Here is a 13,775-nt window from a genome sequence, read left to right as displayed (position 1 = left end):
ACATATGGTAATAAAATGCAAGAAAATCTGCCTGCACGACATAATGGAGTTGTCATCTGTTTTATCAACCTAATTGTTCAATATGTTAAACACGTTTCTTCCCCATTATCCCAGCCCATGTACACTGAACAGCTACTTTATTTGGTACACAGTGGTTTGCCTACGGAACTGCTTTAATTCTTCATAGCATTGTTTCAACAAGGTTACTGGAAACGTTTCTGAGGTTAGATAAAATCAATGTGCAAAACCAACCGAAATTGACACCAAAGCAGTTTGTTCACGCCAGCAGATGTGATTCTCTTTCGGTTGTGTGGGAAAATCCCAGCCTTTCTGAAATAGTCAGACTGGCCTGACTGACACCAACAATGATCCAAAAGTCACTTAAATGAATTTTCTCCCTCCGGTATGACGCTCAGTTTAACCTTTGTCTTGATCGTACCGACATGACTAAATGCACCGAGTTGTTGCCATTGGACTTTCTGATTAGGTATTTGTATGAACAAGCAGTTGAAGAGGTGTACCTCACAAAATGGTTGGTGAGCCCACACAAGGCACTAATCTTATTAAAAAACAAACAAACAAAAGCACCAGTGCCATTATTTAGGTTTGTGTATGGAAATAAAACTAGTGTAATATTTGTGTTTGTCTTAAAAGCATTTGTTTATCTGTTTATGTTCTTATGAACTTTGCAAGAGTTTATGTTCCCCCATTTCTGACATTTTAGATGACAACCCACAGCAAATGATTTTAAGAGATGGCTTTATATTTGAAAATAAATAAATTTTAAAAAACTACATCCAAAGTAGGATTTATAAGCTTTAAAAGGAGCCCAGAGAGTGCGGTTTACTAGGTCAAACACAATTCTAAAGCCCGATTCACTACAAAGTTCTTCCAAAATGCCAAAAAATAAACCCCAACACTGCAAAAATCCATCACACAAAGAGCGCTCTAGCATAAAGCAGCAGTTTCAACACTTCACACCTAGTCAGTCACCATTACATTAGAAACCAACAGACTTCCTTTGCATGCATGACTTTAGCACCAAAAACAAATGTCTTACCTTGGGATCGTTTAGTAGACGGACGTGCGTCCCCCTGTGATCCGACAGTGATCTCTTCACCACTGTGCGATGCCGAAAGTGATAATAATCGCCAAATACCTGCAGAGATGAGGAGATATGATCCATTATCACATCAGAGCCATTTAAGTCTCTCTGTAGTCTGATAACAGCTCTTCATATGATAATAGGTTCAATAAAGTATGAAATCACTGTAGTCTCTATCCTTTCATATTCTCGACCAATAAATCAATATTTTCAGGAAGATCACAACTGTGTGTACAGAGCCAGTGCAAAGTCAGGCAACACGCAGCTGGCAGTTAATTTATAAACTACACAGGTATTGATATGACCTTCAGACCAGTTATAGAAATATTTCATAAATATAAACATATGCTCATATAAAGAGTACACGTAGTTACATAAAATTCTTAAAGAAAAATGCAACATAACAGATGATAAAAAAAAATCATGTTTCTATTTACTACAGTCCATCTATAAACCCATTTTGGCCTGGCTCATCTCTCCCATCTTTGCAACCATTTCTCTCCACATTTTGCGGCACCTAATTAGGCTAATGGGCTGCCAGCAATGCATGACACGATGTACTTGCATTGTTTGTGTAAACCTACCCCACCCCACTCATGGTACCACAAACTTGACTTACACATTACTCATTGGGAAATCCTATACTTGACCCATATTCCTCTGTAATCAGTCCATTAATACAGTATGAACCTAGGTTATTAATATTGAGCAGCAACACACTTGGGAGAACAAGTTGTCTAAGCAAATGAAAAACACTTCACATCACAGCAGAGCAGTTTCAGAGGGAAAGAAACATGGTGGCTTTGTTTTACTTAATTTTTTTAAAAAGGTATACATTTAAAAAAACAAAAAAAAGAAAAGAAGAAGAAGAAAAAAACCACTATAATAACCCATTATCACACTGATCCTTGTTTTCAAAGCCCCGCATTATGAAACGATTCAGTATGTTATAGAAACAATGCAATTAAACATTTTTAAAAAGGGCTATATTTAGTAATGAAAGTAAAATGTTCTCGGGTGGTGGTAATGAGGCGGTGCCTGTAATTAAGCGTTGTTTTTTTTTTTTTTTTAAAGTTTAGTTTCACTTTTTGTTTTCAAAGAAGGATTTCCAAAGCCAGTTTTGAGTGTTAAAAATGTTGATGGGTAGCCTTAATTAGGAGTGGAGAACAACCATATATAATCAATGTGTCTGCCTGAGCCCGTTAGTCACTGCGCGCTACATGGACTGTTGATACAGTCTAATGAGTGATGACTAAATAAACTAACTAAATGAATTAATGGTGAGAATCTGCACATCCCAAAAATAAATTAATTGACACTGAATCCAATTTTATAGTCTATTACTAATTTAAATCATCTTTCAATAAAAAGAAACTGACTCAAGGGGGAGGTTTAGCTTGCTTTTGTACTAGTTCTCTACTGGTGTTTTGACTTTCTGATCAATTATTAAAGCAAATGTACTCATCAGTTAGAGCAAAAATTACCAATGAGTTTTGGAGGAAAAAAAAAATACCCATGTATGTTCCAACTAATCAAACAATCAAAAAAAAAAAAAATGTATTGAGTAGCAGCTGATTTTTTTCCCTTCCTTATGTTTCTCCTCAGTTTCCCTGCTTGTTCCTGCTCTGCATTTGTGTGATTTCTCTCCAGCTGCCACTTGCACACTCTTGCACTGATCCACTAATCAACCTCCGGCTGGATACATTCCGGCTCTTCACTCGATTATCTCACACATTGTGCAGTTAGCCAATGTGTTCCAAATACAACGGACAGCTTCTAGTTCAGTTTTTTTCTTGTGCTACCAAGCCTGCCAGCCCTGCCCCCTCTTCCACATCCACTCATAAGCTCAAGGGCCAGCTACGCTCTCCTTCCTGCTCGCTCCACCTTAAGCAGTTTCCTTGCTCCCCACCTCATGCTCATCCTGGCAATGGAACTGAATTTGTTGTACAGTACAACTGCTCATTCTGCTGGAGTCCTGCTTTTGGTTCTCATTCGGCTTCTTTATATTCTGAACTGTTAACTAAAACATACTTACACATTTTTTTGTGTGTGTTGTGTGTCCCAGTAGATATTGGTGTTGAGCTAAGGTAGTGCAACACTCCTCAACTCTAAAACAGATACGGCTCAGCCCACCAACCTCCTCTGCTCCCATTTAATCACAGTAAACAGGCCAATTCAGCCTGGCTGACACAAAAAGCTCCTGCACACAAAAACCAAAGGACAATAGGGAGGCAATAAGCGAGAGGGAGGACACACTTTACAGTGATATTTAGCTCAGAGGTGGGACTACCAAAACCACAAGTCTCTGTGTGCAAAAATCATTAAAGAACAAGTCTGGATATAAAAGGGGAGAGAACACTGACAACCAAAAGGCATTAGCCGAGCCAACCAACCCTTTTCTGAATAAAAGAATGAAAGCAGGTAGCGTGTCCATTGTGTTTGCCAAGATAAGAGCCTGGGAGGCTGGACACTGATCAAAGACATGGGCAAAGAGTGGCAGGATTCATTAAGCAACCTTAAATAACACCAACATCAGTGAAAAGATTGGCTGAATGGAATAATTGAAACTCATTGCAATGATGGTCAAAGAAGATAAACAAGGTTAAAAACAAAACAAAAAGTCACTGTTATCCAACTTGGGAAACCTTTTAATTAAATATGTGTGTCTGAAATTTTTATTTCCATAGGTCATAATTATTTCACTTTAAGGCATCTTGTCATCAGATTTTTAGGAAATTTGTAAAGTTATGCCAACCTCCCTACAAAAAAAAGGAAAAACAAAAGAACGGCAATCTGGCCTGTGATTAGTTTTTGGACAAAAACACCTTGCATGCACACACATACTCGAGCAGGGACAAAAAGGTCAATTCCCCTGAAAACATCTCAACTGTTACAAATGTATGCGCACACATACACTCACCCACACTTAACCAAAGGAAATCCATTCCAGTCCTGTTAAATGTCTACCCTGCAGCTTAATCATCATCATCAGGCAATCAGCAACAAATCTTAAGAGCTTGTGTTTAACAATTTATCTCAGGATCACACTGTTTCTGTGGGGTTTTAACTGCTTTCCACTGAGAGAGAAAGGGCCATTTACAGCAAAGACATTCACGTGGAAAACTGATCTGGTCCACAACTTCTGATGCGATAAGCTGGGCACCGCTGGAGCACGACAGACTTAACCAGTGCTCACCTAGTGGCCTGTTACTAAAGTGAGGCATTAATCCATCAACCTCATTAATATGCATAGTAACAGACAGTGGAAAATTACTGTCTGCTGCTTTGTTTGCACGTTGGCTCCCTCCTCAGCTGCCAAATTTACCTTTTGGGCAAAGCACTTATTGAAAGGTTTGGTATCTCATCTCGAGAGGCTGTTGACACAATTATGTTTTACAAAGAGCCAAACAATGTCTGGAGACAAATTGGGAAAGAGGTTTGGGGCTGCAATAAGACGATAGCAAACAGTTTCGGATGCTGTGAACATCGAGCCTGTGGATTTTTGAAAATCCCATTCAAGGGGGAGCCATCATTGTGGTTCAACTATAGACACATCAAACCACCCCACACTTCATTTTCATTTGGATTGCGTTTGATTTAAGAGAATCACAATGTAGGACATTACCATATTTTGCTCGTGCATCAGTGAGCAGAGATAAATTGGAAAAAAATTAGACTTTCATAGGACAAGTAATCATCCTAAAATAGTTCAGCAACTTGTTTATTTAATGAGGCCGAAGTCCAATTACTCGCTGCGGTGAATGGGCAGAACAGGGCACAGATGGCCACAGTGGCAGCTGGATATAACAAACCGTTTCTTAAAAATAAATAAATAAATGAAATAAAATAAAGACAACAACAGAGTAGACAGACCAACCCGAGCTCCCCGCACACACCTGAAAATGGGCTTTCACAGCTGGTCTATGTTTCTGCCAAACCGCATTTAGTCATTACATGTTCTCTCCTCATTGTTTGCCCCCTTAATTATTTTCCTAGCACACGGCGTCTCTAGTTACTCATTAACCTTTAGTTTTATTTGGCAACTATGCTATGCATTTACTTAATAAGAACGCAAGCTAAATCATCACCACAGTGGCTCAATGGCACTGTTGCCCCACAGGAAGAACAGCGTTTTGAAACCTAGCCACAACAAGGCTGTTTTGTATAAGATTTGTATGTGCTCTCTGTTTGCATAAACTGCCTCCAGTTTTAACCCATCCCATGAGGATCTAAATGCAGACAGCAAACATTTTGCACAAGTTAAAGAAAATTACTCAAAAAAACAAAAACAAACAAACAAACAAAAAAACAACAACACTTGCTTCAAACTTCAATTTAACATTTTTTGTTTTCTGTTGAAGAGCTGTAAATTAAGCAGTGGGTAATTTGACAAACAAAAAATGTCTAAATTAATATAATACAAACTGGAACAAACTGTTAAACATATGAAGCCTTACAAGGTAAAAGCAAGCTACCTTATTTATCAACAACCAATCCATTCTCAACAAGCTACCGCCCTCATTCCTCAGCTCTGTTTTTACTGTAAACCGAGATTATAATTCTTGGCACAGTCGACCATTCAGTCTACACAAACTGTTTTGAAGAACTCTGATTAGCTCATTTAATGTTGAACAAAAAAAAGAAAATGGATTAAATACAGAATTGACATTTCTGTACAGAGGACAGGCTGATATAGGCAGTTTCAATATCTACACTTGAAAGAAAAGAAAATGACCCACAGAGTTAAGAGAGCCTCAGTTTAAATGCTAATGATTTAATGATTAAGCTCATTTTGTATTATGTGGCTGGATGGGTTAATGTGCAAAACAAAAAGGTCAGGATGCCCTCCTTTAGCAGATGATTAACCTTCTCAGGGGTCTGCCACTTGGCTTTTGTTGGCTAGTTGGAGACCTCTGATGAACCCAAACACCTACATCCACCTGCTGGCAACACAGCAGGCGCACGTTGGCAGATTCTGTTCAGTAATGTAATGTAATACTTGAAATCCTCGTCACATTTTTACTTCTTGTTAACCATTGACGACACAGTAAATGCCAATTTTTTATTGACTAAAATAAATAATATTTACACTGATGCAGTCAAATAAAATACTGATTCTCGCACCTTAAATTTATGGCAAGCCTCTATAATAACAATGCAATAAAACAAAAGAGGCAACTATTGTTTGCCTTCTAATTACTTAATAAAAAACAAAGAAATATTAGCTCATTATATGCTCCTTTCTTATTGAGTCCCTGCATTAAGAAATGACGGACTCAGCATCTCGGCCACTGCAGCACAACCTCAACTTTATAGAGAGGATGAGCGTGTAAAAAGTTTACAGTGTCATTGCAGGAGTGCTGCAGGGCTGGTAGCTCACGGGTCGATGCATGCTGTTCTCAGATGACTAACTCCTTGCAGTGTCTTTATGGTGCTGTGAAGGTAAAGTCAGAAGCGCAGGACAAGACACATACACAGCTGCTCTAACACCCCAAGTCCCAGCTGCACTGAGTTTGTACAGACTAACATAATCAATTATAGAAAAGCCAATACATCTGAGCAGTAGAAATCCAATCCATCTGTGCAATCGTGTTATGATATATGGAGATATATATATGTGTATGCACACACACACACACACACACACACACACACACACACACACACACACACACACACACACACACACACACACACACACAGGTATTTAGCCCCATTTGTGAATCACATGGTTTCCTCGAGTGTCTCCATGGTCACACATTAAAAACAAATGTCTGAAAAAGTGAAAGGAGAAAAAAAAAAATGCCAGAATGTTCTGGCTGAATACTGAAGACTTACTGTGAGACACTGAAAGCTGGCCTCAGGATGAAGTCAGATAACACGCTAAAAATTTGCTCATCCTGAGCACAACTACAACCAGCAGGTGCTGTAGGGAAAATGTCTGAGATACGCATTCATGAAAATATTCTCAGAAATGAAACAAGGTTCATTGGATGATGGCTGACCGCAAAAAAATACCTTCAATTATTAACCTTTATTTAACCACCAAGTAAAAATAATTCAGACTTTTTAAAAGAGCTTTGTGGGTCCAGATAGGCAGCATTGCCATAGTATGGTTTTTGATGCGATGAGTTGTTGAGTTCGAACCCAAGACCTTCCTGCTGTGAGGAAACATTGCCAACCACAGGACCACTTTAGCATTGTTCAATTCAATTTGATTTATACAGCACCAAATTACAACAGCAGCTGCCTTAAGGCACTTTGCACTGTGGGGAAAAGACCCTACAATGATACAACAATATACCCAGAGATGGTTGAAGAATTAATTCCTCAGCTGTCTTGGGACATGTGTGCAAAAAATGTATCTGGGATTTAACTGTCACAGATAAGACGTTTAAAAAGCTATATATATGTGAAGGTCTTGATATTCATTGTGCTTTAGAAAAAAAGTGAAGTGTGCACGCGTCACCATTTCCTGAACTGGGAAATTCATCTACTGAAGGTTTTGATGTACAACCAGCAGTATTCACAAGAAACACAAAGGTAAAGGCAAGTGCAAGATATGAATCATCCACAGCAGATATTTCAGACTAAAATAAATCCGCGTTTGTCCAACAGCCCATTTTTTTGTATTCATTCTGATAGCAGTGGTGGCACTGTAATATTGTTCATTACTCTCCCAGTAACATTTTACTTTCATTAATATTTAAAATTACGTCTAATTTATTTTGCTGTAAACACCTCCCAGGCAGCTATAGTGCATATATACATGCACACTTTTTTTTAAAGCAGTTCACTAATGCAATACAATGTCCCAAGCAGGCATAAAGTGATAGTCTAACTCGAGCAGTCGTCTTGCATTGATCCTTTTAATTGTTAATAACAGAGCAAAGAATTCCCTCAATCTGGACAAAAGATTCAATTAGAAGAGTGCAAACATGCTAAACTACTAATCGAAAAACTTGGCTGATGTGAAAACGTCCCTTCTTGTTAACTGAAATAACTATACTGAAATAAATATCTATAATGTTAAAAAAATAAATAAAAATAAGGCACACGTGTGATTATGCTCGTAGAACTTCTAACATGATGAACCTCTAATGACAATTGTGCACTCTCTCTTACAGCTGGGAAACAAACTACTTTTCATGATCAGCCTGCTGGAAATCAAAGATTGCCCCATTAGATTTGTATTAACAGTTGAGAGATAATCTCTTTAAACCCATCAACAACTCTCATGCAGATGCCTTGATGAGCTCTTCCTCATTAGTGGACTGTATCCATCACTGGTGTGTGTGTGTGTGTGTGTGTGTGTGTGTGTGTGTGTGTGTGTGTGTGTGTGTGTGTGTGTGTGTGTGATGAGGTGGGAGCATTGGGGCTGGGGGTGTCTGGAAAGGAAAGACATCTATACAGAGATGGAGGAAATTGGAGAGGGACAGAGAGGAAGCAGGCTTTTATCACAAGGGAGGCAATTCTATCAGTGGGAGAGCAGAGTGTATGATTGCTTCTGACACTGCGAGGGAATACCAAATCTAATCTGAGCTTTCAATCTGTATTAAAATAAAAAAATAAAAAAATAAAAAAAGTACAGAAAACTGACCAAAACAGTTTAAATGGAGAAAATGAATCTCTTTAAAACCAAAAAGATACCAGGGAGTCATTTTGCGCTTCGGGGTTCTTCCTATTTTGCCCCCCTTTTCCAGCAAACTTCTATCTTTTGCGGTTATTTCGGTCTATTTCACAAATAAAAATTAAAAGTAGGTTTGAGTGAAAATCATACTGAACAAAACAGGTTTAATCTTTTGGTTTTAGAACGGTGGTGATTTTCCTCTTACTAAAACCTTTATTGGTGTCTGCAAAATCTCTATGCAGAAACAAATAATAATCCTGTTATTGTGTAAATACACTGTTGTGGCATTCTGGCTAATTGCTGTATTGCTAAATAATTACTTAGAGACTGGAGCTCAAGGTTGCGAAGTTCATGAAAGACAAAAGGCGATACACAGCATTTATTCCGGTTGCAGTGCTAAAACAGTGAGCAACAACACTGCTGCCAAAACAGGAAGTAACTGGTTCTGCTGATACCTTCCTCGTCCCTCAAACATTTTGACATCTGTGCAGCCTTGTGTATTACAGTTTCTTTGAAGAACTACAGCTATAAAGAATGGATCATTACAACAAAATTTCTTTCCTGCTACTACATTGCTGTATAACTTGTTAATGTTCAGCTAAGCTTAACAGTTGGTTGTTTGTGACGATATATGTAGCGGCAGTTCAATGATATTGCCACTTATTTCAAAATAATTTGGTTGTGACAGTCATATTAACACAGTTATAAGGCAGTTGGTAGAGAGCCGCTTTGCAGGCTGTGCTGTACAGGTATACAAGCAGCTCTGCATAAATCACACCATCCTGCTTGCCTTGTTTTTGAATATATAAAGCTCATTGTGCCCGACGCTCCCTACCACAGTAAACAATACTCTGTGCAAGCAGCAGAGCCAAACCACATGACAAACTGCATATGGTCATTACTGTGGAAACAAATGCGTTTCCATTTTTTCCCCCTTCATTTTTTGCAAAATTATCTAGTCTTATGAAACAGCAACATTTTCATATGATAACTGGCCATGTTCTAATGCAGTATGAAAAATGCCCCAACATGGTTGTAGTGGTTTGTCTGGGTTACCTGAAACATTCTTGATAGCACTCTACATGCAGCAAATGTACACTTTTTAGGAAATGGAGAAAATAATCCGCATGATGAGGTGAAATGTTTTGGGGGTTTTTCCAGCTCTCAAAAAGGTCACACCATTTCACATTCATGAAGATTCTCTTCCCCCCTTAACACTGAACAAAGTCAAATCTGACAGTGCTGAGAAGAACAGAAGATGCACCATGAATTCACTGGCAGGTAGTTTGCTTCTCAGCCCCAAAGGCCCCCTGTCAGGAGTGCTGGAATAAAAGCTATTATATAAGGAGACATGAAAGCAGGGTGCAAAAAAATATATATCTTGGATTGAATGCCATTAATATGCACTGATGAATAACCATGAGCGCTGATATTAATTCTGCAATGAGTCAGATTACCGCACTGAATCAAACGATTAGGCTGAAATGTAGGTCTCATCACCTGGTTTCTGTTTTATTTTTATTTCCCTATTTTAAGGTCAGTTTATGATGTACATGCAGAGGTGATGTTCTTTACGGGGAGTTTAACAGCTGAATCTGAAGTTAACAGTGCATCTAAACTAGCAAAGTAGCACTTGGATTGTAAATTCTAAGACCACAAGGATGCGCGCGCGCACACACACACACGCGCACACACACACACACACACACACACACACACACACACACACACACACACACACCTCTGTACTCATTTCAAATATAATGTCAGTAATAACCTGTTGAATTTCTTCCCACCTTCCCCTCTTCCTTGCTCACACACACAGACTCTCTCACACACTCACTGAAGATGGTGCAAAAGGTGATTGCCAGTGGGACAGGGGCTAATAAGATTTAATTCTGCAGTCTAATTCTATCTCCCCTTTTAACTCACGGAGCAAAGATAGAGCACTCCTGCAAGACAGTAATACCAAACAGGCTCTCCCCCCACCACCACTGATGGACCGCTGGGGCCATGTGAGGAAGCTGCACTCTCTTAATTTCCATCTAAAACATTTCCATCACTGTCCTCTCCCTCCACAGAGGACTGAGCATTTTAGTCTCTGCACCTACCACACCACCACAGGTAGCTGAGCCCTCTGCACTTCAATTTAAAGGAGTGTCATGAGGGTCTCCCCAAGGTGCACAGCAGCTGCATTTTAAGAGTGACTTTGAGGGAAATTGTGAGGTGAAGGCCATTTCTTTAATGAAAACTGCCTTAAGTTAGAACATTTCTTGGCTATTTTTGATGGCCTTAGCACAATATGGAAACTCTATACTTCAAGCAGCTTCTCTCAACTCGCTCCCCGACAAAGAAGGGCTTTGAAGACCACCTCTGTACTCTTAATGAGTTCTGACACCTCAGTATATAGATCAGTAAAGACATGGGTTGACGACCATTAAAATATTTTCCAGTTTTTCTAAGGTTAGAGGATCATCTCTCTCTAACAGCTAACTTCTGAGGCAAACTCAGTCATTGTGTTCATCAGCTCAGAAAAGAGCTTCAAGAGTTGCTCCTCTCAGGCTTTCTAAGAACAATATTTAACACTGTTCATTAGACTGGGCTCATTTTGACCATTTTCTGAGTGTTCTGTTATCTTTGACTAGTCTGGACTCTATTGTGTGAACAACAAGTAAATTATTCACCCAGAATATCCTTAATCATTATTTGTTTGTTTATTCCAGTACATCCTGCTACACAGTGTTGGCATTAAATACTGCTGCCAAGGCCCGAGGCTGTATGCATTAGTCCATGTGTGAGATCGCCCTGTTATTCCACAACAGTCACTGACTCAGTACTTCTCAATGCGCCATATGGGAAGTCGGGTGAAAGATCGCAAAACAAGACGCAGCACACATTTTGAACAGGGGAAGCCCTTAAAGCCTGTTTGTTACTGCTGCTTCCATGGAGACTGAGATTCAGTTTTGACAATCTGGTATCTTTTAAGGGGGCGAGAAGGGCAAGGGAAGGTGATAAAGTATTTGGTTTGTCAAAATAAGAACAGCCTAGGTGAGTAAGGAAAGGGATTATGCACACTGGAATTCATCCACAAGTAATGCGGTGTTATTTTTAAGTGCAGCAGGGCTTTTCAAAACATCACCCAAACTAGACACAACCGCTGTGCATTTGATATGGCATGCTTTGCAAACATTCAGGATTTAAAAAAAAGAAATAAATAAAAATGTTGAGCACATATTTCAGGCTGAATAGCCGTCTCATCAGTCATTACTTATCTGTACTGCCATTGTCTTGCTTGAGGAAAGACTACACGCTGGGGCTTTGTGCTTTTATGATGTTACAGTAAAGGTGCTAATTTGGGGGAAAAGTCTTCCTCATCAGTAATGGGCACCTGGTGCCTTATGGGCCACTACACACATGCACTCACATCTTTCATCCCTTTAGCTTAAATTTATTTCAACATCAATTTCACAGATAAACGTGCAGCAATAGGCAAGAAATTGATGGGGCCACAAAGTGTTCTGGCGACTACTCACACATATGTACACACACACACACACACACACACACACACACGTTGTGAAATATTTCTTCAGGAAACTGCTTCCAAGCAACTGAACAGTCTAAATGAGGCACCAGCATAGTGAGGCTCATCAGCAGCAGTGCATAAATGCATTACAGGCACACCCACTTTCTAGCTATCTGCAAGAGATAAAAAAAATAAAAAAAAATCTTAAGCTCTGCACTGATATCAAAGTTTCCCATAAATGAACTGCATCGCAACTGTGAACGGTACCAGGAAAAAGCCACGGACCATTTCTGAAAGCACTTTTGATATTTATCTGTTGTAAGAAACCAAAGGACATCCTGTAAGTAAAGGATCATTTCCCCAAATATCTCAGTCATCTTTAAAGTAGATAGTACAGGGAAAGCATTTTACACTTAGGTTTTATGTAGCGGATAATGGCTGGCTGGCTCTTCTAAGGAATTTTTGGGATGTCTTTTATATTCAAATACATTCAAAAGAAGATTAATAATCACAGTTCAGCGCATCGACTTCTGAGATTTGACTTTCAAAGAAGATTTGTTTCCCCCCCCACATCTAGTTAGAATAGATAAGTATAAGCATAACCTAAGTCACATCCAGTCAACTTTATTGTGCATCTTCCAGTTTGCAAAGAACAAATCTGTCACATCACAGCATACGACACAAACATCCCCATCGATTCAATATCCAAAGGTGAGTTGGATGACATCCATTAAAAGGTTTATAGATCAGAAGGGACATAGAAACAAGAAAAATGTAGATTCCCAATTAAATTTACTCACTTGTAAACAGATTAGAGCAGGGGTCTCGAACTCCAGTCCTCGAGCGCCGCTGTCCTGAAGCTTTTCCATGTGTCCCTGTTGCAACACGCCTGAATACACTTAGTAGGTCATTAGCAAGACTATAGAATGTGACTGCATGCTGAGGTGGTGATTCAGCCACTGGATTCATGTTACAGCAGCTCATGAGTGAATGAACATGGTGCAATAAAAGTACTTTTAGAAGTATATTTTTCCAAACACTTACATTAACTTAAATTTACTTGAATAGGGTTAGGGGTTGCTACTTCAGCATGCAGTCAAGTTCTATACTCTTGCTCATTTTACTCATTTTACTCAGGCGTGTTGCAACAGGGACACATGGAAAAGCTTCAGGACAGCGGCCCTCGAGGACTGGAGTTCGAGACCCGTGGATTAGAGTGTTACCTCCAAAAATGATGTGCAACAAGGACAGGGTTTTAGCGTTCTCAGTCACCTCACCATTCCTATCCTTGGGGCATCATTGTGTCAAAACAGGTGACTTTTATACACAAGAAGTCACACTTGGTAATGGGTTGATCCGAAATCTTTTTAATACCCCAAGAATTGTATATTCATCAGTTTTCTTCAACTTCGAGCAAGAGCCTATACCTTGACAGTAGAGGTGGGAATCACCATACATCCCACGATACGATATTATTGCAATTTTTAAAAATATTTTGCGATATTCAGATTCTG

General features: G+C 39.2%; 1 protein-coding gene across 5 annotated transcripts in view; it reads right to left on the bottom strand.

Annotated features, from left to right (window-relative positions):
- furina (furin (paired basic amino acid cleaving enzyme) a) overlaps window positions 1-13,775 on the bottom strand; it is a 78,824-nt gene that overhangs the window by 35,173 nt on the left and 29,876 nt on the right. For all 5 annotated transcript variants that reach the window (XM_005741684.2, XM_005741681.2, XM_005741685.2 and 2 more), the window contains exon 3: window positions 1,061-1,159. In XM_005741684.2, coding sequence (XP_005741741.1) covers window positions 1,061-1,159 — 99 coding nt within the window. The remainder of the gene's footprint in view (window positions 1-1,060; window positions 1,160-13,775) is intronic.

Source organism: Pundamilia nyererei, unplaced genomic scaffold (genome assembly GCF_000239375.1).
Source record: "Pundamilia nyererei isolate P.nyererei 1_Seehausen unplaced genomic scaffold, PunNye1.0 scaffold00112, whole genome shotgun sequence".
Classification (NCBI taxonomy): Eukaryota; Metazoa; Chordata; class Actinopteri; order Cichliformes; family Cichlidae; genus Pundamilia; species Pundamilia nyererei.
This window is presented reverse-complemented; position numbering and strand designations above follow the sequence as displayed.